The sequence below is a fragment of the Macadamia integrifolia genome, chromosome 13 (assembly GCF_013358625.1).
Source record: "Macadamia integrifolia cultivar HAES 741 chromosome 13, SCU_Mint_v3, whole genome shotgun sequence".
NCBI classification, from domain to species: Eukaryota; Viridiplantae; Streptophyta; class Magnoliopsida; order Proteales; family Proteaceae; genus Macadamia; species Macadamia integrifolia.
Window position 1 is genome coordinate 26667023 of NC_056569.1, and position 25779 is coordinate 26692801.

At 37.9% G+C, this 25779-nt stretch overlaps 2 protein-coding genes and 1 long non-coding RNA gene across 3 annotated transcripts; all 3 read right to left on the reverse strand.

Annotated features, from left to right (window-relative positions):
- Positions 1-2630: 2630 nt before the first annotated feature.
- On the reverse strand, positions 2631-20620 carry LOC122059523 (disease resistance protein RPV1-like). Its single transcript, XM_042622349.1, has 6 exons — positions 20009-20620; positions 18123-19227; positions 17943-17961; positions 5057-5328; positions 3904-4962; positions 2631-3795 (listed from the first exon to the last, which is right to left on the reverse strand). Exons 1-6 carry the CDS (start codon positions 20518-20520, stop codon positions 3073-3075), a joined length of 3690 nt encoding a protein of 1229 aa, XP_042478283.1. The 5' UTR covers positions 20521-20620; the 3' UTR covers positions 2631-3072.
- Positions 5418-8331, reverse strand: LOC122059524 (disease resistance protein L6-like). The gene is made up of 2 exons (XM_042622350.1): positions 7470-8331; positions 5418-6612 (listed from the first exon to the last, which is right to left on the reverse strand). Exons 1-2 carry the CDS (start codon positions 7982-7984, stop codon positions 5442-5444), a joined length of 1686 nt encoding a protein of 561 aa, XP_042478284.1. The 5' UTR covers positions 7985-8331; the 3' UTR covers positions 5418-5441.
- LOC122059525 lies at positions 12175-16627 on the reverse strand. The gene is made up of 5 exons (XR_006134072.1): positions 15492-16627; positions 13378-13509; positions 13124-13195; positions 12989-13041; positions 12175-12728 (listed from the first exon to the last, which is right to left on the reverse strand). It is a non-coding gene; the product is annotated as an uncharacterized LOC122059525 (long non-coding RNA).
- Positions 20621-25779: the final 5159 nt, after the last annotated feature.

Below are 25779 nucleotides of genomic sequence, written 5' to 3' on the forward strand. Positions count from 1 at the left end.
GAAGCTGCAGTTGCAATGGTTAGAAAAAACTTTCTTTTGTATCCTGCTTGAATGTGCTAAGCCACTAGACTGGAGGAGCTCTCTTCTCTTGGTTTCCAAATTGATTTCAATTGGAAATAATCAGAAACTGCTCCCAAGAAGTAGAGATTGTCAAAGCAAGTGGGTTCCACCATGGAAATGGTCAATCATTATCTGGTTACCACCCAGGGTAGGACAATGGGTAATACAACTATCAACCAACTAACCTTTTGATAATTGATATCATAACACTTTTGTTCAAAGGTTGAAATCTTTTTTAAATTGGTGAGAAGTTGCTTTTGAAACATTTGATGTGGAATGGAATCTTCCTCTTCACACTAAAGACCCGTAAGCAAGGAAGAATTTTGTGGCAGTTTTTTCTTTTTAAGATTGTTTATTTTATTTGGTAGGTGATTTGCTCTTTTAAAAATTGAAGTCGTGAGTGCTGGACTGGGAAGGATTGTTTAGTTTATTTGGTAGGTGATTTGCTCTTTTAAAAATTGAAGTTGTGAGTGCTGGACTGGGAAGGATTCATCTGTTTGGAGTATAGAAAACTCAACATCATAAAGGAAATGAAAAAGAGCCTTAATAACTCCAACGGGTTGCAAAGTTAGCAAGGGACCTTCGCCTTAGGAAGCGTATGGTTCTGAGTTTGATTCTTCTGAAGCTTTAAAAACTTACAGAAAAAACCAAAAAGAAAAATCCACTTGTATTGGTCTTATAGGTAGGGAAACGCTCAACCCCTAATAAAACTTAATCTAATGGCACCAGAGACGGAAACGCTTCTCCGACCCACAATTTTTCACTATCAATAAAGTCATTGATTCCACTGTTTTTCAGAGATTGGTGTAGGAAACCAGTGAAGTTATTGCGAGTGTCTTCACCCCTAAAGTTAAGAAACACATCAAAATTGAAAGAACCAGATTGAAGAGGCAGAGGAGGATGCCATGGCCAATTCCACTATGAAGCTTTTCTTCTTATATATCCTGCTTAAATGTGCTTACCCAGTAGACTAATGGAAGAGCTCTCTGGGTGTCCGAACTCATTCCAAGAGGAAAGTATCTTGCCAGCTGTGTTTTTTGAATTACGGTTACCAATACCATTGATAATGTTTCTTCTTTCCTTTTTTAAAGGAATATTGAAAATTTTTCTTCCACTTTTCCAAAGTAAGTTTGAAATGGTTTGGATAGCTTTATATAGTGGAAGGAATCATGGAATCTTATGCACATGAGGATTGCGTAGTGATGGTGAAACAGATTAACTGCAGAAAAGAGAAGGAAACAGTATGAACATGAGAAATACTGCCACTACTACATATTCTTTGGCCTGATTAATCCCGCAGGCCCATACTAACCCCACAATTGCATAGACCCGATCATACCAGGGTTGAATGAGAACTATTCAACTTTCACCAAAAGCAGTGAAGAACACTAAATGCCCCCGTATGAATGGCCCTAAGGAGGTAAGAGGAGTCAAACTCAAAACCACACGCTTCTTGTGGCGAAGGTCTCTTGTTAACTCCACTACCCCTTGGGGTGTTCCATATAACTTCAGCAACAAAAGACAGTTTTGAAACTACAGAGAAGGTTGAATACGCTATCCCTTTTTGTATTAATTCAATATACTTGCAGTGCTTATAAAGAAAACATAAAAAGAGTTGCTTCCTGCTTGTAATAACTTTTCATGTTGATGATGTTCTTCAATTGAACTGTACATTCTGGAGATTCGATGAATCCGAGCAGGGCACTGTTGTTCTCCTTCTTTGTTTCAGTTTGAATCCACCACTGAAGAGGAAGATACTTGTTGGGTTAAGTTGTGCGCACAGGATTAATTGGGCATTCTTTCATGAACATCATCACATCCCCACCCAAAATTTTCTGTTTTTTAATCACCCCCCTCCCTTTCTATCCCTCCCTTCTTTTTCTTGGTAAGTATTATCTATCAGTAATTATAAATATATGCAGACAGAACAAGCTTTTTTTCTGCCATCTCAAGTCCTCAACCCCACAAATGTCTTTTGATCAGCAAGTGCAAAAATATATGGACAGGTGATCCTTAATTTATATATGATCTAAAGACAAATGGATTGGTTATGACATCAATTGCAAGTATATGTTTGTTGTATTGTGGTGAATAAGTGAATGCCAATGGACCCCTCTAAGGCCTCACTCTAGCTCCCAATACTTGGTGATCTATTGACAGGCCAACCATCATGAAATCAGTAGTAGATTAAGAGAAAATTATTTCTACAACATTTAAAGCCAACAGCTCCTTGGAGATATCCCAGGTCGGAGATCAAACTGATTAAGGGTTTGTATTCTGATGCATGGTTTGTAAGGATTGATCCACAACCACTCTCCTGGTGGTTGAGCTGATTTACAATAAAGTTTTTGTTTGATCTCTTGGCGCAAGAGCTGTTACTGCAATTTATAAAAACAGACTGATAGTTGTCAAGACAAAAACAGGTAGTCTCCTGTGGATATGAGTATACGACCATAGCCAAGTCTTTTAGCCATAAAATCCTGACTGTCATAGTCAGCCCAAAGGCTGTTATGTATGTATATGTGTGTGTGTGTGTGTGTGTGTGAGAGAGAGAGAGAGAGATTTCTATATTAGCAGGAACAAGCAAAGGTCAGCCGATTGATAGGATGGCCTTCAATTATGTGGTGCACCCCAATCTTCTTGGCTTTAGCCTAATATTTAGTTCAAAAGGACTTAACTAGTTTCCCGAACACGGAATACATAGAATTGGAGGGGAGCCCTGTTCTTTTGGGGGTCAAAACTTCAGAAAGAACCTGGGATGGCCAAATCCAATTGACGGAAAATTACTAGTAATGGGAATATATATAACAGTATCTCCATCAGTCCCAGCTTCCTCATTTAGTCTTATCATACTGCTTCAGTTAGCTCTCCACCTAAGTCCTAACCATGGAAAAAAAAATTGCATGAGAAGTCAGATTTCCCCCTAACCTCCTTTTCTATTCAGAGAATAAGGATGAAGGAAAAACTCTACTGTTGAATGTCAGGAGAAGGACTTGATGCCTCATCATTGTTCTAATGTAGACGAGCTCTCTTCCTCGGCCTCGGTGGCCGTGGCCACTTCTCTTTCTCCTCATCCTCCTCTAAGACCAACAACAAAAATCCAATCTCTTCAGCAAGACAAGCTTCCTTGTAATTACTAGCCCTCCTCAACACTCCCTCTTCCCCCTCCTCTTCTTTAGGAGCAGAATTTGATCCTTCAATGTCCCCTCGTGACAAACATGTAAAGCTCTGGTTAAGAGAAGTTACTCCACCATGATCATCGACATATGACCAATTGAAGAAATCTGCTACCATCATGGCAATCGAATATTGATCATTAGGCCTTTGCTGATCAGGTTCCCGGTTCTCAAACAAGATCTCCACCATTTTGACTGTAGGATAGCGTCTAAAATTGTAATCTAGACAAGGAGAAATACTAAAATTTTCAATAGCATCTTTTCCTTGCAGTGGAATCCCAAACCAATCAAAGCCTTTGAAATGATGAATGTAGATTATATGTCGATGAGTAGTAAACTTGACATCCTCAATTCTCAGTGTATGAACACACCTGATTGTTTTATCTTTTTGGTGGATAGAAGTGACAATAATAAAATTGAAGGTTAGAGGCAGACCCTGGTCCACGAAGTCGGAGGGAAATTCCAAAACAATGCATAGCATCAACCCCTTATCATAGATGCCATCATCAACAGTCAAGGAAAATCTGGTTTTCTGTGACATGCAGGGTAATAGTGTTCCCTGCAAAATAGAGGAAAGGAAAGGACACATCAATCATCAAAGAAATAAACTAATTGCAGTTTCTAATAGTTCCAACTAGAGTAGAATTAAAACAAGACAGTGAAGGACCTGGCCATGTATTTTCCTTGGAGTATATGTCAAAATATAGGATCCCCGCGCATCCAATTTTTTCAAGGATTCTGTTCCCTCAAGACCTTGAATCTCCTCCAGCTTTTCGCAATCCAAAAGTTCTAATGTTGTTAAAAATTTCAGCCTTGACAAATCTGGTAGTCCTACCAATGAAAAACACTGTTCGCAACGAAGTACAACTAAGCCTGAGGGAAGCTCTGGGAGGTATTCCAACTTATCGCATCTTGTAAGACTTAATTTCTTCAAGTTTCTCAAGTGTGACAGATCTGTTGGGAGGGATTGAATCCCCTTGTACATTATAAACTCCTCTAAATTCGAGAGCAATGAAAAATCATCAGGTAATTTTGAAATTTTGGTTAACATCAAGCTAATGCTACGCAAACATTTCATTCTCCCCATTGATATTGGTAGCTTTGCTAGTTTATCGCAATACCCAACATCTAATACCTCAAGCTTCTCTAATAGTCCAACTCCATCTGGCAATTCCTCAATTCCTGAAACAACATGCAGTTGGAGTTCAACCAAAGATTTTAGATCACCAATGGACTTGGGCAACTTCTTGAGCGACTCGCAAAATCGGAGATCAAGCACTTTGAGAGAATTCAGCCTCGAAATTTTGTCTGGGAGTTCTTTCATTATTTTTATCGATGACAAGTTAAGCTTGACTAGAGATTTTAGATCACCGATGGAATCGGGCAACTTCTTGAGTGACTTGCAAAATTGGAGATCAAGCTCTTTGAGAGAACTCAGCTTGGAAATGCTGTCTGGGAGTTCTTTCATTCTTTTTAGTGATGACAAGTCAAGTTTGACTAGAGATTTCAGATCACCAATGGACTCAGGCAACTCCTTCATTTGTTGACACATGCATAGAATAAGAATTTTGAGCTGACTCAACTGCCCAATGGAGTCGTCTAACTTATCCAAGGAAGTGCAGTATCCAAGATCCAATTGCTCCAAGTAACGAAACCATGAAAAGTGTGGGGATTTAGATAGATATTGACATTGGCTAAGATTGAGAACTTTCAACTTCTGAAACCTCTGTCAAACGAAGAAAAAACATACATGCATATTTTTGCCATACCATCCAAAACTTAAGAATCGAATGAGGAAAGAAAAAAAACAAATACTATACCTTATTTTCATCTTGAGGCTCGATATTCCATGCATGTATAATGTCACTCTCTGATAGGTCGAGATAAAGTAGTCTCTTATGATAAAAATTGGTTTGTAGAATAGTACCCCAAGGGCAGCCAAACCACTTGAACCATATTAACCCAAAAGGAAGGCGCGAAAAATCTCCCGTGAAGTTAGCTAGACTAATGTCGAGATATCTTAGATTGTGCATCATCTCAAAGTGTTCACTACCTAAATTAATAGGTGGTAAGGCAGAGGGAAGCATCATGCCTTTTATCGTAAAGACAATGGAGTGCGTTCAAATCACTAGCCAAAAGAACTTAAAATGTATAGAGCATTAATGCATTATATACATTTTGTGCTTGAAAGTCATGTATTATTTATTATAATCTCGAAATTGAATTACACAGATAGAGAAGAAAGTGAAGCATAGTTTTAAGTCTTACCTTGTATCCTTCTAATACTTCTAAGATTTCGCCATGAGACCATAACCTACTACGCTTACCCGGCTCCATAAGGCTTTCTTCTAAGACAATTTTCCTTCCCATATCTCGTATTTGATCATGCATCCTCAAGAAGTTACCTTCAAATCTTAGAAAAGACCTTTTAATTAGTCTATATATTGATGATTTAGGATAATAACCACAAGCTTCCCATATGAAAATTAAAGTTTCTTTCTGCCATCCAATGAAAAAGCATGTAGCATCAAGAAATATGGCTTTCTGATAATCATCTTCTAGATTATCATAGCTTATCTTCAACCTTCTCTGGACTTTTTCATGAGGAATTTCTTTTAATTTTAGTAATGTACTTTCCCACACTTCTTTGTTGCTTATGTCCGATAGGTAAGACCCCAACACCTCTAGAGTTAAAGGCAATCCTCCCGAATAGCATGCCACATCATGTGAAAGTTGCATATAATCTTCCGGAGGTTGGTCCCTTGAAAAGGCATGCAAACTAAAGAGTTGAAGCGATTGCATACAATTCAAAACTTGAGGCCAATATATTTTATTTCCATCAACTTTAGCCACATTCAGAATATGTTCATCTCTGGTTGTTATTATGACCCTACTTCCTTGACCAAACCAATTCAATTCACTAGCCAAAGCACTTAACTGTTCTTGGTTGTCCACATCATCAAGAACAAGAAGAACATTTTCTTTACAAAGTCTTTCTTTTATCATTGTTTTTCCTCTGTGATAATCGGCTATGTCAATGTCTGCTTTGAAGATATCTTTAAGAAGACGCTTCTGCAAAGTTGCTAGACCCATGCATCGTGTTGCTTGTTCTCTAATGTCAGAAAGAAAACTATGTCTCTTGAAGTTAGGAAAGATGTGATTGTAGAGGGCCTTGGCAATAGTTGTCTTTCCAATGCCACCAAAACCACAGATTCCCACGAACTGAACATCATTGGAAGCAATATTTAATATAGATAACAGATGATTTACATGAGAATCTATTCCAATAAGGTATTTACATTCAGCCAAGTGGGTGCTACTGATCAATTCACCCAAAACCCTTTTGACAACTAATTCAACTAGCTCTGCTTGATCCCTGCAATCATTTCACAGATAAAATCACAACAACAATGAAAATACCAAGCAAAAAGAGTAATTTCAAGTATCTGACAGAATGGAATGCAATCAAGAATACACACTAATGAAATTTTAGCACAAGTAAAAATTTGAAATATGCATCCTTGTATATAAAGTCAAGTGTGGTGGCTTTTGATTTAGGTCATATGTGTAACCTTTAACCTAAACCAAAATATCATTGGAGTGATAAGTGATAACAGGCATGAGGACAATCTAAGTTACTAGTTCACTCTAACAGTAAATGACTTAGTTATTGGATATTCTACATCACAAGAGGAAAATTGAATCCGTCCAATTAACCTAAACAACTTGGGCTTCTAGCAATGTAGACGATCCTAGATAGAATGTCAAAATGGGCTTGAAATGTCTTATTTCTTGAAAAATCTTGAACCACTTGAGATACAAGGGGAACGGTTTGAAACAAAATCAGCTATTGATGTTGCACATAATTATGAAAATGGTTGATCCACAGGATATCTCTAATCCAACATTGCACCAAGTTTTTCCCTCTTGAAATTATTTGTTTTCATAGGTCCCATTCACCATGGTCAGCAAAATTCATTCTAAAAAATAATAGGTAAAAAAAAAAGTATTGACAATATTTAATTTTTGACAATGCAAGTAATTTGATTGAATTTATTATAAAAGCTTACGAATCAAACTATATAGTAGCAGGAGTGGAGTGAGGGGAAAGTGGCAAAGGATTGAAGTGGAATGAAGTAGTAATGGGAATGAAATAAACAAATAACCCCTTAAAAGATTAAGACATGGTAATGAGATAGCCTTTAGAACAAAGTTTATGAGATTGAGACTCACCCATTTGCGTCTTCCTTTAGAACCCATCCCTTTAGATTCCCTATCATTCTCAAAGCTTCCCTCCAACTCTCTACAATATGTGGCTTAAAATTCTTCTCATGTTCCCGAAATGGTCCTTCAAAACTTTCAGTCTGATTTCGAACATCCGTTGGCTCAACATCGAAGAATATGGGCAGGACCATTTGTCCATTGGATGTGTGGCAAAGAAGTATCTGAGAAAGTTCCAGGAGGCACCATTTGCTAGAGGCGTAACCTTTGGAGAAGACAGGGATTGAGATTTTGGATCCCTGGATCGCTCTAAGGAGGGCTGGGCCTATGGCTTCTCCGACCCACAATTTTTCACTATCAATAAAGTCATTGATTCCACTATCTTTCAGAGCTTTGTGAAGGAAACCAGTGAAGTTTTTGCGAGTGTCTTCACCCCTGAAGTTAAGAAACACTTCGAAATTGGAAGATCCAAATGAAAAGGCAGAGGAGGAGGAGGAGGAGAATGCCTGAGTCAGTTGATCAGCCATGAAGCTGCAGTTGCAATAGTTGGAGTAGCAGAGATGTTAAAAGGAGCTTCCTTTTAATATAATATATCCTGCTTGAATGTGCTAAGAGCTCTCTTGCTGTCCAAATAGATTCCAAGAGGAAAGCGTGAGACAGCTTCCAAGAATAAGAAATTGCAAAGACGCATTGGTTTCACCATGGAAAGGGAAACACCTGACCTTTGAGGTCGGTCATCGATGAGATCTGCTTTTCTGAATTAGGGTTTCTATGACAATACCCTTTTGTATGAATGAGGCATTCACTATGGGGATCCGGTTCCTCCAAAAAGCTTGAAATGGGTGGAATTCACATAAAGCAGTATGAACGTGCTGACTTTAGACCCAAAACCTCTACTTATTTGTACAGGGCCTTTTGGCTAGTCTGACGCAAAGGCCCTTCACTGGGTTGAAATCGTCTGCAATTCCGATCTCGTACAATTCCGTGCAAAACCACCTTTAGACGGTGACACGTGTATTGATACCAATACAATGGTCCAGATCTGGTACAACTAATAAAATATTAAATCAGTGAAGAGGCATTTAAATCAAATCTAGATCATTGCATTGGTATCAATACACGTGTCACCCCCTGAAGGTGGTATTGCACGGAATTGTACGAGATCAGAATTGCAGACGATTTTTTTCCCCCTTCACTAGTATCCTGAACACATTCAATGGAATGAGACATGATCTCACAAGGACACGAAGAGCAATCATTTCAACCTTCTTTGCTGCCTATGACAGGCTTCCTCCACAGCTCCCATTATCTCAGTCACGTCGACATTCTTTTGGACCGTGTTTGAAAAAGAATCTAGAAAAAAATTAAAAAAAAAACTTACATACGTTTGGCAATCAATAGAAGAAAAGAAAAGAAAGGGTTTTTTATTTTCTTACGTTTTAAGGTTGTGTTTGGTATTCAAGAGAAGAAAAGAAAAAAAGTAAAAAAATTATACTATTTTTTTGGTTTAAGAAATTTTCATTGTGTTTGGTATATCTTAAACCAGGAAAAGATTCTTTTTTTTTTCTTTTTAAATTTCAAAATTCACCTTAGGATTGATGAAGTTTTTTTTTATTCAAAAAAAAAATCTGCTTAAAATACAAGAAAACACTAAAAAAAAAATTGATACAATAGAAAACTTTACCATTCCTAAGATGAATTTTGAAATTCAAATAAAAAATCTTCTCTTGGATCAGGACATATCAAACACAATAAGAATTTCTTAAACAAAGAAAATTGTACAATTTTTGTATTTTTTTCTCTTTTCTTCTCTTGGCTAACAAACACAGTCTTAGTAAGACCAACTTCACTATTGCAGTCCACCATGTTTCCACTTATCTGTTACCAACAAAATGGTTCCACTGATCGGCACTGAATTGATTTGTTCACAATACTTAGGCACCGTTTCACAACGTTTCTGCCGTTTTCGTATCTAGAAACAGCCAAAACGATTTTTCACGTTTCTAGGAACATAAACGGATTTTTGGGTGTTTGATATACCTGTTTCTTGGATCGTTTTTTAACAAGATAAAATATGATTTTTATGCTTGGAATCACAAATTTGGCACAATAAGAAATTAGTTCATCAATTCATTGTAATCGATTACTCCAAATTAGTTCATCAATTCATTGTAACAGTTGAAGAAAAACATTAGTGACCTGCAATTCAGAACAACTTTCACTCATGGAGCATCGATACAAACAGATAAATGTCAAATACAGATCAACCCATTTGTTCTATTCATCTCTATTACTAGTAAAGCAAATTCCTCGAAACCCATATGAAGAAAGCACACAACGACCCAATAAACTTGAACCCATCATATTCAACAACAGTTGCAGGGAAAATAATCCAAAGTAAGTCATTAATGGAGCTCATCAATGGACGGTTTGAGATACAGAAGCCAAATCAAGGCACAGAAGTCAAGTTAGAGAAGGAAACGATTTCCTGCATCCACAAACCCTAGATGAAAATTTTCTTGAAGAAAGACGAACCAAATGTGTTTACATGAGGAAGAAGATGATCGATTCCCTTCGAAGCCCTCAGGTGTTGGGGCGAAATTCCTTCAGGAGTACGCAGCAATGGCTTTCTTTCACTGGTTTTGGAGTTTCTGTTGTTTCGGTGGTGGAGGTTATAGAAGAGAGGAGGATGAGGATCAGAGTGAAAGGGGGGAAGGAGGAAGATGGCCTTCAGTGGTGGATGAGGATCGTCATCTCCGCTGCAACTTTGGCCGCTGCTACTGTCTTCAGTGGTTTTTCTTTCACTTGTGTTTGGGTTTGCTGGATTTTTATCGGGCTTCTTATAATTGTTAGCGTCCAAATCCGTTTCTAGAAATGACGAAACAAGTCTGACTTATTTCGTCAAAGTCATTTCCAAAATTGTAAATAAGCATAAATTTTGATTTATGTTTCTAGAAACAGGTGAAACGGAACAACTTTATCAAACGCTTTTTAGGTTGTTTCTGCTGTTTCTGGACACAGAAATGGCAAAAACGGAACGTTGTTAAACGGTGCCTTAGAATTGGAAGAGTACAGTTCTTTTAGGGCCTAAACTTTGGCAATGAACTTGGGATTTGAATTTGAACAGTGAAATAGGTTTGCCAATCCCAATTGGAATGCCTAGTTTTTTTTTTTTTTTTTGGGTAAAAGGTCACTTGTATTAAAAGAAAAAGAATAAAATAGAGTAAATAAAGACAGATAAGAGAAATCCATAAATACAAACAAAGATAGCTAATCAACTCCCCCACCTTCGGCATTGCCATCAGCAGGGAAGCACCAACTAGCTAATGAAAATTATCATCGAGAGAGGCGAAATTTCGGTCTACATTGCTCATCAATCACTAGCTCATCTTGCATATGAGAAGACAAGACCGCCATAGAAGAAGAAACCCCGTTTTTGGACGGCCCCTTCAGATTTATTTATGTTTCTGAAATAGTAATTTAATTTTGATGAAGAACCATTGAAGTGGATATTCAACTGCACTTTAACATTCTTTTGAAAACCAGGGTAAGAATTAATTTTGTTTTGAAACTTGAAACCAAGGGATACCTTCAAATAAACATGGGGCGTCAAAATTGTCTGCAGTGAGGTGCTGAGGTGCAGTGAGCATCCAATGGCTGGGATGTATGGCCGAACCACCCCAATCATGGGATGCTCACTACACCTCACTGCTCGTTGCAGCCAATTTGGACTCTTTAAGTAAATTTTCCCTTGTCCTGTTTTCTTAATCCTTTTCAATTGTCCATAATTCCATGTAACTTTAATATAAAAAGCTGGTTTTGAAACTGCAGAAAAGGTTGAATATGCTATTCATTTTTCCGTGTTTATAAAGAAGAAAAAAAGGGTTACTTCCTTGTAGTACTTTTCATGTTCATGACACTTCAATTGAACTGCAGTTTTTGTACATCTCCTAGTTTTGCCTAGTGATTGCAATTCATATGGATACTTCTCAGCCAACCTATATGAGAGTCTTAATAGGTTCAGATATCTTCCTTTATGTCTTAATAGGGAAGGATGTGCCGGAAATGAATAGTTCTGGATCCGTTACTAATTGGTTGGTTTGGTGAAAACGATAATTCAACTTCTATTATATTTTTAAGGTTCCATGTACATGACTACCATGCAACAAGAAGCTGCCTGCAATGTATCCATATGCAATAGTATGGAGAGGAAAGTTATCCTGCAGCTGAATGCAAAGTAGCCAATGGTGAGTACCACCTTCCTTCTATTGGTATTAGCCAGGCCTTCTTTCATTGTTCTCTGTTACCTTTCTTACTAATGAATTATCATTTATTTTATTCAAAGCTTCTTGGATTTCTTGATGGTTGAGGTTGCATCACTGTGAAAGGTCTACAGTGACCATTATGAAGCTTTGGAGTGTGACCATATCATGAAGCTTAGTAGTACTTGGCAAAGGTTTATAATTTATTAATGAAAATCAAAGGGAACCAATTTTTTTTTATTTGAAGTGGCCATGGAACTCTTCCTCAAAGAGGAGTTTTTAAACAGGGATGTGGTTTAAAACTATTGGAGGATAATATTCACAATTCCGGAATCATATCCAAACGAATCATGCTTTAAAATGTAATCTAAGTTCCATGAATTACGGACTCTTTTTAACAATTGAATGATCCAAGAACATTACAAGCCCGTAATTGGATTTTTGATTCAATGGTATACAATGAAAGAAAAAGCCAATTTTCATTATTCAGCTTACAAGCTACAATAATGTTCCACATTCCCCACTCAATTTAAAAAGGGCAACATTTCATATCATAGATGAGCATCGTGCGATCAAGTTTTTAAACTGTTGGATAGGGCTGAACTCAATCCCCATTGTCAATGTGTTGGCATAAATACCTGCAGGCTTCAGCCTCCCAATCCAACCGATGAAAGTGTAGATGGTACAACCACTTCAAAAAATGTCTAGAGAGATGTTCATCAAGGCACACCTGAGATTCTTTTGCCCCCGGAAAAGGCGAACATCCGAAATTTCTAGCTGGTGGATGCACCCTTCTTGGCTTGTTTTAAGGATTTCCAAAATTAAAAGAAGCCTTCTCTTATATCACTGGGCAACAGGAGCATAAAGGGAGGAAGAACATTGTGTGTGTAGCTACTCTTGCTCATTGAGAGTGGATTTGCCAGTGCCGATTGGTGCTTATTCAGCCCTTTGATAATAAAAGAGAAGACCCCAAAGGTGAGGCAACTCTGAAGAAGGGCCTGTGGTGCTCCTGCATAAAAAACAGTAATAAGTCAATGGAAACGCACCAAGTAGAAAAAACTCTGACGTTAAGTCACATGTCAGCTAAGTGCATACAAAGAAGGACTGCATGCATATATTCACAGATGAAAGCAGCACCTAAGAAATTTGTGGCAGCCATGCTGATTAGACATCAACAAACATACAGACTATGTAAGGAAATTATGACACAATAAGGCTGATATGTTTGGTATACATACAGCCAACTCCATGGATTGAGCTTGCAAATACCTGGAAAACTTAAGCAATGCCTGTGCAAAATCCAGCTACACCCACATTTATGTCTACATAACCAGAACAATGAGAATTCATTAGTGGAGAAACCATGCAGGAAGTCTTAACAATTCCATGTTTGCAATCCCTTACCATCATCTTTTCTGCATAGCCTCTTCAAGAAACAGACAACCAGATTATGGACTCCAGATAAAATTGCAATGTCTGATGGGTGCAACAGAAGATAAGTATTCATAAGTCAGAAATTTAGAGTAACAGAAGATCCTGCCTCCACAAAAGATTAATCCTGAACCTGAAATATATGTCCTAAAGCACATCTGCGAGTGAACTCAAATATCAACTATAAGAAAAATCTAACGAACAAGACGATGGTTTGTAGATCTTACTCGAGTAACAAAGAGTTCAGAATTGATTCCCCAAAATGGAAGCTAGTACGAAACATTTATTCCTGAAGGATACTTCGCAATGTATCCATCAAAGAGGAAGGGGGGGAGGATACTTCCCAATTCCCAAAATGCCTACAATTAAAAAATTATATCTGTAAATTTTCTTTAAAAATTATAAAAAAACATGCATGAAACAACAATTTCAGTATGCGTTTAGTTGTAAAAGACAATAACCCTGTTTTCATTTGGTGGTAATAGCTTCCCTGAGACTGTAAGTCTTGATATAAAAAATCTGTCAATAGTTCATGCAGATCTCCTTAGATAGAAAGAGATTCATGCTTAGCACAAATATTGCTTTCACTTTCCCTCAATTTAGTAGCTATTAGGAATGTCCCGATTAATTAATACACAACTCTATCTGCATCTCTAAATATTCCTATAAGACAACACAATATGCTTATATGAAGCTATGAACTGAATGCTAATGATACCCCCTCCAGGGGGTCATAAGGAGGTCAGTGCACCTAACACTTTCGGATGACACAGGCTACCATATACTTCTATCACTTTGCTGCCTAATTACGAAAATGTAGGTATCGAAACAAAGGTGGTTTGTCCACAATCTGAACACATCACAGTTCTGGTGGCCTTGACAGAGATAAAGCAGGGATTACAAACACCAAATCAGAAGTTGAAAACCAATTAGTTCTGGTGAAGAATCCAACCCATCTTCCAGACTTGATGCAATCTCAAGGAACTTAGACTTGGACTGTTATCTTGCTTCCTTAAATTCAATTAGTAAAGTAGAAGGGAAGGGGGAAAGAAAACTGATGGAAGTTTTCCAATCATGGTGGTTAGGATGGCAGTATTGGAGGGTGTGTGGAAACAGGGAGAGGATCCCGACTCAATAATTTTGGATTGGTGATCAGGTCAATTGCAAGTTTGTGTTTGTTGGTATTATTGTGATCAATATGTGAATGCCAATGGAACCTCTAGGGCCTCACTTTGGCATACTTTTAAAACTGGTCTATTGACAGGCCAACTATCATGCAAGCAGTAGAGTATGAGTAAATCACTTCACAATAGTTAACCCAACAGCTCCTTGGAGATATATCCTAGGTCAGAGATTAAACTAATTAGAGTGTTCAAATATTCTGATGCATTGTTTGTAAAGACTGATCTAGGACCATTCTCTCCCGGTGATTGAGCTGATTTATAATCAACCTTCAAAGTTTTGGTTTGATTGTTGGCCATGTGAACTGTTAGTGTAACTTCCAGAAAGAGACTGATCGTTGTCAAGACAAAAAAGGGTCATCTCTTGTAGATAAGACTATAGCCATGCTTTTTGGACGTCAAATCCAGACTGGGTCATCTCTCTCTCTCTCACACACATACACACAAATAGTATAATTTCTATATGATTAGCAGATTGATAGATGGCCTTCAAATATGTGAAGCACCCAATTTTCTTGGCCTTTGATAGCCTAATAATTAGTCCAAAAGGACTTCTCTTGTTTCCTGAACACATAATACTTAGAATTGGAGGGCAGCCCATTTCTTTTGGGATGAAAACTTAGGGAATGAACCTGGGATGACCAAATCCAATCAATGACAAATTGGTAGAAATGGGAATATATATACCACTATTTTTTACAGTCCCAGACCTCGCAGTAGCGGGAGTGCACTGGGTTGCTCTTTTTTCCTTTTTTACAGTCCCAGGTTCCTCATATGCACTCTTTTCTTACTGCTCCAGTTCGCTCTCCACTCTCCATTAAATTGACTGGAGCTTAGACTTAGCTTGCTAGGTCCCCCAACAGTCCTGGTCATACCTTAACCTGGCCCAACTGCAACCTTCGGTCCTAAGTCCCAACCAAGAAAAGCTAACAAGTTTACTGCTATAAAAAAAAAGCCAATTGCATGAGAAGTATAAATTTCCCCCACCTCCTTTTCTATTGGGAGAATGAGGACCTCTCCTCGAAGCATCAGCAACAGAAGAGAATATGATACTATTCGCACCATCAGAATTGGTAATCTACTATATATTTCAAACACCTCCCCCCAAAAGAGAAAAAAAAAATTTAAAAATATCTACAGTTGAATATCAAGATAAGTACCTGATGCCTCATCATTGTTGTAATGTAGACGAGCTTTCTTCCTCGGCCCCAGCATCTCATCTACTTCCCCCACTACTTTAAGAAACAGAGTCGAGTTCTAAACAACTCAAGAAATCTTATTATTCTCCTCTTCTTCCGTATTGTCAGAGGGAGATGTTTCCTCTTTTCCTTTAATGTCACTACATATGATGCCTTACCGTCCTCATCATCATGACAAGCTCCCTTGTAGTTACTAGCCCTTATCAACACTTCCTTTTTCCCCTCCTCTTTTTTAGGAACATAATTTGATCCTTCAGACTCTGTTCCTGGACATGTTCCATCATCGCTGACATAGGACCAATCTTCTTTTGAGTTATTCCTCTCCTCTTCTTCTTCAGTATCATCAGAGGAAGATGTTGTACCCTTTTCTTTTGATGTCGCTACTACACATGATGCCTCCTCGTCCTTATCATCAAGATGAGGTCCTTCGTAGTTACTAGCACTCATCAACACTCCCTCCTCCTCCTCTTGTCTATTTACAAAATTTGCTCCTTCAGACTCCACTTGTGCACATGACGAGCTCGATTTAAGAGAAGACACTCGACCATCATCCTCAACATATGAGCAATTGAAGAAATCTGCTACCATCATACCAATTGAATGTTGATCATTATGCTTTTGCTGGTCAGGATCCCTGTTCTCGAACAAGATCTCCCCCAACTTGACTATAGGATAAGAGTAGTATCTAAACGATTTGTAATTCCATTTAGGAAAGATATGTAACTCAGGTTTATGAATAGATAAATTTTCAATAGAATCTTTTCCTCTCAACGGAATCCCAAACCATTCAAAGCCTTTAAAACGGTGAATGATGATTATATGTTGATGACTCGTAACCCTGACGTCCTCAATTCTCAGCGTATGGAGACACCTGGTTGTTTTATCTTTTTGGCGGATAGAAGCAGAAATGTGAAAATCCAAGATTAGAAACTGACCCTGTTTCAATCGCAGATTATCCACAAAGTCGGGGGAAAATTCCAAAACAAGGCACAAAATCAACCCCTTATAATCGATCCCATCATTAGCAATCAAGGAATATGCATTTCTCTGTGACCTATATGGTAAAAGTGTTCCCTGCACATCAGAGGAAAGGACAGGAAAGGGTCGTCGAAAGGGTCGGTCAAAATTAAGATACGTATCGGAGGGTATCGTATCGTATCAGAGATACACTAAGATACGTTAAAGATACACACATAAATGGATAGGAAACATTTTTTTAAATACTTTTGCATAAAGAATTTGTTAAAAAAATATATTGATAACATGTATTATGCATAAACACTAAATTGAGGGTATCGTACTAAGAATTCAAGGTCTGTAGTTGTCCCATAAATGTAAAATCCTTGTTCCCAACCTTGATTTCCACTTAGTTCACAGCAAAGTATTACTAAGCTTGAGGGAAGCTCTGGGAGGTATTCCAACTTATTGCATCCACGAAGATTTAATTGCTTCAAGTTTTTCAAGTGTGACAGATCTGCCGGGAGGAATTGAAGTCTCTCGGACATTTCCAACTTCTCTAAATTCAAGAGCATTGAAAAATCATAAGGCAATTTTGAAATTTGGGTTCCATTTAGGTGAATTTCACGCAAACACCTCATTCTTCCCACTGATCTTGGTAGCTTCACTAGATCATGGCAATCCTTAGCATCTAATACCTCAAGCTTCTCTAATAGTCCAACACCATCAGGAAAATCTTCAATTCTTGAAACATTATTCATTTGGAGTTCAACCAAAGATTTTAGATTAGCAATGGACTCAGGTAACTTCTTGAGTGAGCTGCAAAATTGTAGATCAAGCTCTTTGAGAGAACTCAAGTTCCCGATGGACTCATCTAACTTATACAAGGAATTGCAGCTCTCAAGATCCAATCGCTCTAAGCAAGGAAACCATGAAAAGTCTGGGCACTCAGATAGATATAGACATCGCCTAAGATTGAGAACTTTCAACTTTTCGAACCTCTGTCAAACGAAGAGAAAACAAACACACACACACACATACATATTTATATATATATATATATATCAACTTTTCAAACCTCTGTCAAACGACGAGAAAACAAACACACACACACACACACACACACACACATATATATATATATAAATTAATAATCAAATAAGAAAATAAAAAGCAAATACTATACCTTATTTTCATCTTGAGGCCTCACATTCCAGGCTTGTCTAATCTTGCTCCCCGAAAGGTCAAGATAAACTAGACTCTTATGGTAAAAGTTGGTTGGTAAAATATCCCAAGGGCAACCGAACCACTTGAACCATCTTAACCCAGAAGAAAGGTGCGAAATATCTCCCATGTATTTCGCTTCACGAATGTTGAGGTATCTTAGATTGTGCATCATCTCAAAGTGTTCACTATGTAAAATAATAGGTGGAAAGGCATAGGGAAGCATCATGCCTTTTATCATATCAGTTCCCTACAATAGAAAATAACTCAAGTGAATGGAAATCAGTGGACACCAGAAACCTAAAAAAGAAGAAAAAAAGGTAGTGATAAGCATGCATCTGTATCATTTGGAGTGTCATAGTAAATGTAGAGAGAGAGAGAGAGAGAGAGAGAGATGGGTCTACGTCTTACCTTTTTTTCTTCTAATACTTCCAAGATTTCACCATGAGACCATAACCTGCTACGCCTACCCGGCTCCATAGGGTTTTCTTCTAAGACAATGTTTCTTCCCATGTCTCGGATCTGATCATGCATCTTCAACAAGTTATCTTCAAATTTTAGAAGGGACCTTTTAATTAGTTTGTCCATTGCAGATTTAGGATGATAGCCACAAGCCTCCCATATGGAAATTACAGTTTCTTTCTCCCATCCAATGAAAAAGCATGCAGCATCAAGAAATAATGCTTTATGATAACTATTTAAATTATCATAGCTTATCTTTAACCTTCGTTGGACTTTTTCATGAGGAATTTCTTTCAATTCTTGTAATGTACTTTCCCACACTTCTTTGCTGCATATGTCCGATAGATAAGACCCCAACACCTCTAGAGTGAGAGGCAACCCTCCCGAATAGCATGCCACATCATGTGAAAGTTGCATATAATCTTCTGGAGGTTGATCCCTTGAAAAGGCATGCAAACTAAATAGTTTAAGAAATTGTTTACAATGTAGAACTTGAGGCCAGTATATTTTATCTCCCTCAACTTTAGCCACATTCAGAATATGTTCATCTCTGGTTGTAATTATGACCCTACTTCCATGACCAAACCAACTAATTTCACTAGCCAAAGCATTTACCTGATCTTGATTGTCGACATCATCGAGAACAAGAAGAACATTTTCTGTACAAAGCATTTGTTCTATCAATTTTTTTCCTCTATGAGAATCAGTTATGTCAAAATCTGCTTTGAAAATATCTTTAAGAAGACGCTTCTGCAAAGTTGCAAGACCCATAAATTGCATTGCTTGTTCTCTAACATCTGAAAGAAAACTATGTCTATTGAAGCTCAAAAGTGTGCGATTATAGAGAGCCTTGGCAATAGATGTCTTCCCAATACCACCGGAACCACATATTCCCACGAACTGAACATCATTGGAACCAATATTTAACAAAGATACCAAATCATTTACATGAGAATCTATTCCGATAGGGTATTTACATTCAGCCAAGTGGGTGTTACTGATCAATTCACGCAGAACCCTTTTGACAACTAATTCAACTAGATCTGCTTGATCCCTGTAATCATTTCATAAGAAAGATCACAACAACAATTAGCACGAGTAAAAATTTTAAAATATGCATTATTGTATACGAAGTAGGTTGGGTGGCTTTTGATTTAAAAGTAGGGAAAAAAATCGTCTGCAATTCCAATCTCGTACAATTCCGTAAAATACCACCTTCAGGGGGTGACACGTGTATTGATACCAATGCAATGGTCCAGATCTGATTTAAATGTCTCTTCACTGATTTAATGTTTTATTAGTTGTACCAGATCTGAACCATTGTATTGGTATCAATACACATGTCACCGTCTGAAGGTGGTATTGCACGGAATTGTACGAGATCGGAATTGCAGACGATTCAACCCTAAAAGTAGGGGGAGGGGGGTTGAAATCGTCTGCAATTCCGATCTCGTACAATTCCGTGCAATACCACCTTCAGGCGGTGACACGTGTATTGATACCAATACAATGGTTCAGATCTGGTATAACTAATAAAACATTAAATCAATGAAGAGGCATTTAAATCAGATCCGGACCATTGCATTGGTATCAATACACGTGCCACCCCTGAAGGTGGTATTTCACGAAATTGTACGAGATCGGAATTGCAGACGATTTTTTTCCGGGGAGGGGGGGGGAGAGAGAGAGAGAGAGAGAGAGAGAGAGAGAGAAGTATAAGTAGGAAGGATGGAAGTGTAATGACCTAGTAATGGGAATGAAATAAACAAATAATCCGTTGAAGAAATTATAATGAAATTACCTTTAGAACAAAGTTTATGAGATTTGAAACTCACCCATCAGTGTCTTCCTTGAGAACCCATCCCTTCAGATCCCCTGCCATTCTCAAAGCTTCCCTCCAACTCTCTACAATTTGTGGCTCAAAATTCTTCTCATGTTCCCGAAATGGTACTTCAAAACTTCCAGACTGATTTCGAACATGCGATGGCTCAACGTCAAAGAATATGGGCATGATGATTTGACCATTGGATTCATGGCAATGAAGCATGTGAGAAAGCTCCATGAGGCACCATTTGCTAGAGGCGTAGCCTTTGGAGAAGACAGGGATAAAGATTTTGGATCCCTGGATCGCTCTATGGAGGGCTGGGGCAATGGCTTCTCCGACCCACAATTTTTCACAATCAATAAAGTCACTGATTCCGCTGTTTTTCAAAGCTTTGTGAAGGAAACCAGTGAAGTTTTTGCGAGTGTCTTTACCCCTAAAGTTAAGGAACACATCAAATTTGGAAGATCCAGATGAAGAAGAGGCAGAGAAGGATGATGATGCTCCCTCAGTCAGTTCCGCCATGAATCTGCAGTTGCAATAGTTGAATTTGCAGAGATGTTAAACAGAGATTTCTTCTTAGTATCCGAATTTTATTCAAAGATAAAATGTATCAGGCAGCTCCACGAATCAGAGATTGTGAAGAAAAAAAAAACGTGGGTTCCACTTCCACTACGGAATTTGGAAAGGATCAGGCAGCTTCCACGAATTAGATGTCTATTTCTAAATTTTGACGATTTCCTTGGCGTTTTGCATTTGACTTGCATTGTCTAAACTTTAGTCTTTATTCAATGCCATTCTCAATGTTTTTGTAAATGACTTGAACATCGCCACTAACTTTAAAAATCACAAACACATCCATGCCTTTAGTCTAACTGTAAGTTTATATGGTGAAAGAATATTATACCCTAATCTCAAACATCTAACTTACACTCATAAGTAAAATATTTATTTTACCCTTTAGGCATTTTCAACATGACCCATCATCAAATCGTGAGTTTTGGTGGAAGGAGAACCTTAGGGCTCCGGCGATCTGCAACTATCCGACGAAATTTCTACTCCAACCCTCTGGTGATTATAAGTCTTCCAGCTTGCACACGTTTAGAGCTCTCTGGAAAAGGTTCTCACCCTCTCATCTAACTTTATAGAGAATTTGTTTTTCCACCTTGCAAACCCTAGATCATTCTCACTTAACAACCTTTGAAGAATGAAATCATCCCAGAGCTGCTGTGAAGCCTGCAATGTTTATCTCAAGCTGGTCAATGAATGATATCATCCACGTGTGGGCTAATTGTGTTTATTGTAGAGACTTGAAAGTGTTCTAAGTTCTCATCTTCTTTTTTCTGTTTTCACGATTGTACTCAGAAACTTCTGTTTTGACTTTTGGGATTCCTCAGACTCTTGAAACCTTATACTAAAAAAAAAATACAATTTGGGTCTTGGGTTCACTAATTTGCAATCTTCTCAAGGCTTTCATTGTTTAATTCTGCATCTTATTTTGTTATCTGCAACTCTAATGTAATTTTTAACTAGAGAGTAGAAATATTTTCCCTCTCCAGGATGAGGTAAGGATATCCATTAGACTAGGATTTTCTAAGGATGTGAATTTGTAACCGAAATCGAACCGATCCATTTACACTGAAACCTCAAAACCGTTTAGTAAATGGTGCGGTTATGGTTTCAAGTTTCAGGCCGATTTGCTAAATGGGTCGGGTCGGGTCGGTTTTAACCACGGAACCCGTTGGTTTCAAACTGAATTAAAACCATTTAAGCCGAACCATTTAAAACCGTTTAAACCATTTAAATCGATCCGATTAATCCGTATAAAAATTAAATAAAGAAGGGATAGTAATCTGTATAACAATTAACAATTAAATTAAGTGTCCATCATGCTTTGGTATGATTTATTACAATTTAGTTCAAGTTTAGGCTTTAGATCATGAACTTGTAATCCATATATGTTACTATGTTATTATATTATCATAGATGGGGTGCTTTGGCTGAACCACCTGTCATTTTAATATTTTATGCTATAGAAGGTTGGATTTGGATGTTGTATGATATTACTTCTAAATGTTGGAGAATGACCATGCAAAGAAATAGCACTAGATTATCAAATTAAGACATACCATCGTTAATATAGAATCTCTTATTTGTGGTTACCAATTTTTTTTTGATAAGCTTATGATCTTCAGTTTAGAGATGGTTACAAGTTATAACAATCGATTGTGAACCATTTTACAAACCGTATGGAATAAACCAAAACCGTTTAAAACTGTGAAACCGACATCGTTTAGAAACCGTGAAAACCAAAACCGTTACTAAACGATCACGGTTGCAGAAAGTAGAACTGTTTAGTAAATAGTGTGGTTATGGTTTTAGTCAAATAAATGTGAACCAAACCGATCCGCACGATTTAAACCAAAACCAAACCAATGAACACCCTTAGGATTTTCCATGTTTGATTTCAATTCACTTACAATATACAATCTTCAAAGATGACATATAGCCATGTACTGTTCATAACACCTGCTCGATGCACCAGCCAAATACCTTTTTTTACATAAGATAACCAGGTATACCATAATAAGCATTCATCTGAAATGCCAAGTTAAGTATTGCTGCCCATTATTCAATCACCTTTGTACCTTTTCTAAATATGATAATCAAATCTGTTGTCGTTTGAATGTTCCAAACGCTCCAAACTCGTATAGTTTGGTTGAAGATCAAAGCATTCTAAAATCCTAGAGTTCTTAGTCATATGAGTGAGATAGTGTGAGTTTAGAAGAAGAAGGGAAAAGGAGGGTAATATTGTCCACTCACAACAGACGGGGGTGTTTTGGGCATTTTGGAAAAAAACTAACAGAAGTTCTATCACTTAACACGGTCTGCAAACGACAGGGACTAATTTAGAATTGTTTAAATTTTCAGGGGATGTCTTTGGTGTTTTGAAAAGTCTAGGGGGTGGCATTAAATAAAGACCAAAGTTCATGGGGTGGCAATGCAATTTTCTCTAAAATAAAATAAATTTTTAATGTTGGAGCCTTCCGGGCATAAAGTATAATAAGTTTTTAATGCCGGAGACTTCCGGGCAAGAGGATCACGCGATAGCAGTGAAACAGATTAATGCCCAAAAGACAAAATTAAGCGGTACGAAGATGGAGAGAGCCAAAAAGGTAATTTATAACGCCACCCCTTAGAGAAGGCCACTATTGGAGACGCACCCCTTCATAAATATCAAATTATCCTTTACCATCAGTCTATGTTAAGTGAGGATTTGAATTGACATTTTTACCTTTTTATCTAAAACACAGTCAATCCCAAAAACACCTTGATCTGTATGGTGACTATGTTTGAGGCTGCTTCAGGCCGCGCTAGTCAAATACAAACTTGATTCTTCTGTTAAGGTGTCATCACCCATAGCCCTCAGTGCTCTCCAGAATTCATACCCATTTTCCGCGGGATCCTTCAAACTAAGGGTGTCAATTTCAAACCGAAATCGAACCGAATTTATTTAGTTCAAATTCGATTTGAATATATGAGTATGCTATTCAGTTCGGCTTGGTTTCAGTTTAGGGTGTTAGAACCGTCAGTTCGAACTGAAATTGAACCGAATTGCTCTTATCATTCAATAGTGTTTTTTGCAAGCTCTTCTTCTTCTTCTTCTTCTTTTTTCCCCCTATGTGGTAAGTGTTTTTTGCAATTTATCATCACATATTTACAAGCTAAGATAATTTTGGAGTTAGCAATGGTCACGAGGCCCATAATTTGAGCCCCTTATGGTCTTTGATCCATCACAGTCATGGTTCAAAAGTGGAACCGTTTTCATAATCGAATTAAAATCGAGGTATAAAACCGAATTAAAACTGCATATTAAAACCGAATTGAAATCGAAACCAAAACTGAACCGACCGAATTGAATCGGTTTGAGTATCTAAATATGGAACCGAATCGGTTCTCGATTTGGTTATGGTCCACCTTATCATCATTTAGAACTGAATCAAAATCGAACCGAACCGAACCAAACCACACCTATTGACACCCTTACTTCAAACATGAGCTAATCGAACCAGTCATCAAACCAATGCTGGAATTTCTGCAGGAGACTGGGTCGTATCTCATGGTGAATGCTTACCCTTTCTTCGCCTACTCGGCCAACACCGACCTGCTTCCATCCAGGTTTGGTAACCTGTTCTTGTCACCGCTCTTATCTGTTGAGCTGTTAAGTGCAGTTTCAATTTCTTCCAACCACTGCCTCAGCATCTGAACCTCCTGCTGCTATTGCAATATTTTCTCTTCCATTCTCCTCCTTCCCAATTCAACAAACTCATTTGCCTTCTGGTGGCACTCCTGCAACCTCTTCTCCAACTCAAGTTTCAGAATTTGGGTTCTCATTGACTTTCAAGTTGATTTCTTCTTCACTTGCTCCAGAAACCCCTCCCTTCAATTGCCTCCAGTTTAGCCCTCAGAGCAGCAATTTCTTCTTTTCTCAAGAGTTCTTTCTGGGCTTCATTGCGCCCTTTCTCCTTAAGCTTGTTCTCCATTTGTAGCTTCAAAATGAATTGGTCCATGACCGCAATCCGTGAACCTAAAACCACAGCAGAACTGGAATCCTCAGCACCAGTCTTGTCCTCGGTTGGTGTAGCAAAGCCACGCACGATGCACTTAGCCTTTGCCCCATATTCCAGAGTGGAGATGGTCTTGTGGATCTTCTTGGGATCAGGACTTGCGCACAATATCATCAAGATTTTTGATTATGATACTCAGAAGAGTCCTAGGACAAGGAAAAAAAAAAAAAAGATGGGCACCGAGTGGTCTCACTAAAGTATAAACCATACTCGCTGGTCCTCACAAAACCATGTATCAATCACAATGGGAAAAAAATTATCTGCAGAAGCATGGTTAGCTTGCTATCTCTGAACGGAACATGAGAATCTCCATTTGCTATGGATTCAACTACCCTCTTCAAGGCAATATTTCCCTGGTTGATGGTGACGGAGACCGGAAGGCAGTGGGGGAGGGCGAGGAAAATGCAGCTGCCTACACGGTTCTTTGATTTGGAAAGAAGAAGAATGATAAGAGTATACTTGACACAGTTTACTTATTATAAGGGTATTTTAGTATTTAAAAAAAAATAGCCCAATTGATGTCGGCATTTAAGGTATGTTCCTTAACAGTAATTGACAATAGGGGATACAAACATAATTTGATATTATGCAGGGGTGTCTCTCTAATAGTGGCATTCACTAAGGGGTGACGTTATAAGTTAACAAAAAAAATTTTGAATTTAAAGAGAAAGATAGATAAATAAATAAATAATTATTCTATAATTATATTTTTTGTATTATTTTTTTTTTCTTTTCCTAACTACCAAACATAGCCTTAGAAACCAGATTTTTCAACGAAAGTGCTCCTCTGTTCTTGGTTTACGCCTTGTCCGGAGAGGTTAGCCTTTGCTGAAAAGCAAGATGTCTCATTAAACACCACCTACTAAACGATTCGTTTACTCACTTCCTGTTTTTGTGGGAAACTGCACTGTAACAACGAAGTGATTTCTCTCTGGGACTAAGTTCGGTTGCCAAAAAATGAAAAGACCAAAAATTTAAAATTTGAGTATAGAGAAACATACAAGTAGTGGATGAACCTGAGAGGCATCATTAAGTTTCATTATTGCTTACATGTTGGACCGTTGGTCATGTCTCTTTTTCTCAACCAAGGGCCAAATTAGTCATATGGACATGACATCAACTGGGCTTAAGTCCCTTGGTTTGCCTGCAATCATGA

Bases quoted from the DNA above. Each gene is read 5' to 3' on its own strand.
- LOC122059524 (XM_042622350.1), bottom strand. From the start codon at position 7,984: ATGGCTGATCAACTGACTCAGGCATTCTCCTCCTCCTCCTCCTCTGCC. The intron at 6,613-7,469 runs GTGAGTCTCAAT...AAATGATTGCAG, and splicing joins CTAAAGGAAGACGCAAATGG to GGATCAAGCAGAGCTAGTTG.
- LOC122059523 (XM_042622349.1), bottom strand. From the start codon at position 20,520: ATGGCGGAACTGACTGAGGGAGCATCATCATCCTTCTCTGCCTCTTCT. The intron at 19,228-20,008 runs GTGAGTTTCAAA...AAATGATTACAG, and splicing joins CTCAAGGAAGACACTGATGG to GGATCAAGCAGATCTAGTTG. The intron at 3,796-3,903 runs GTCCTTCACTGT...TCTATTTTGCAG, and splicing joins CAAGGAAAATACATGGCCAG to GGAACACTATTACCCTGCAT.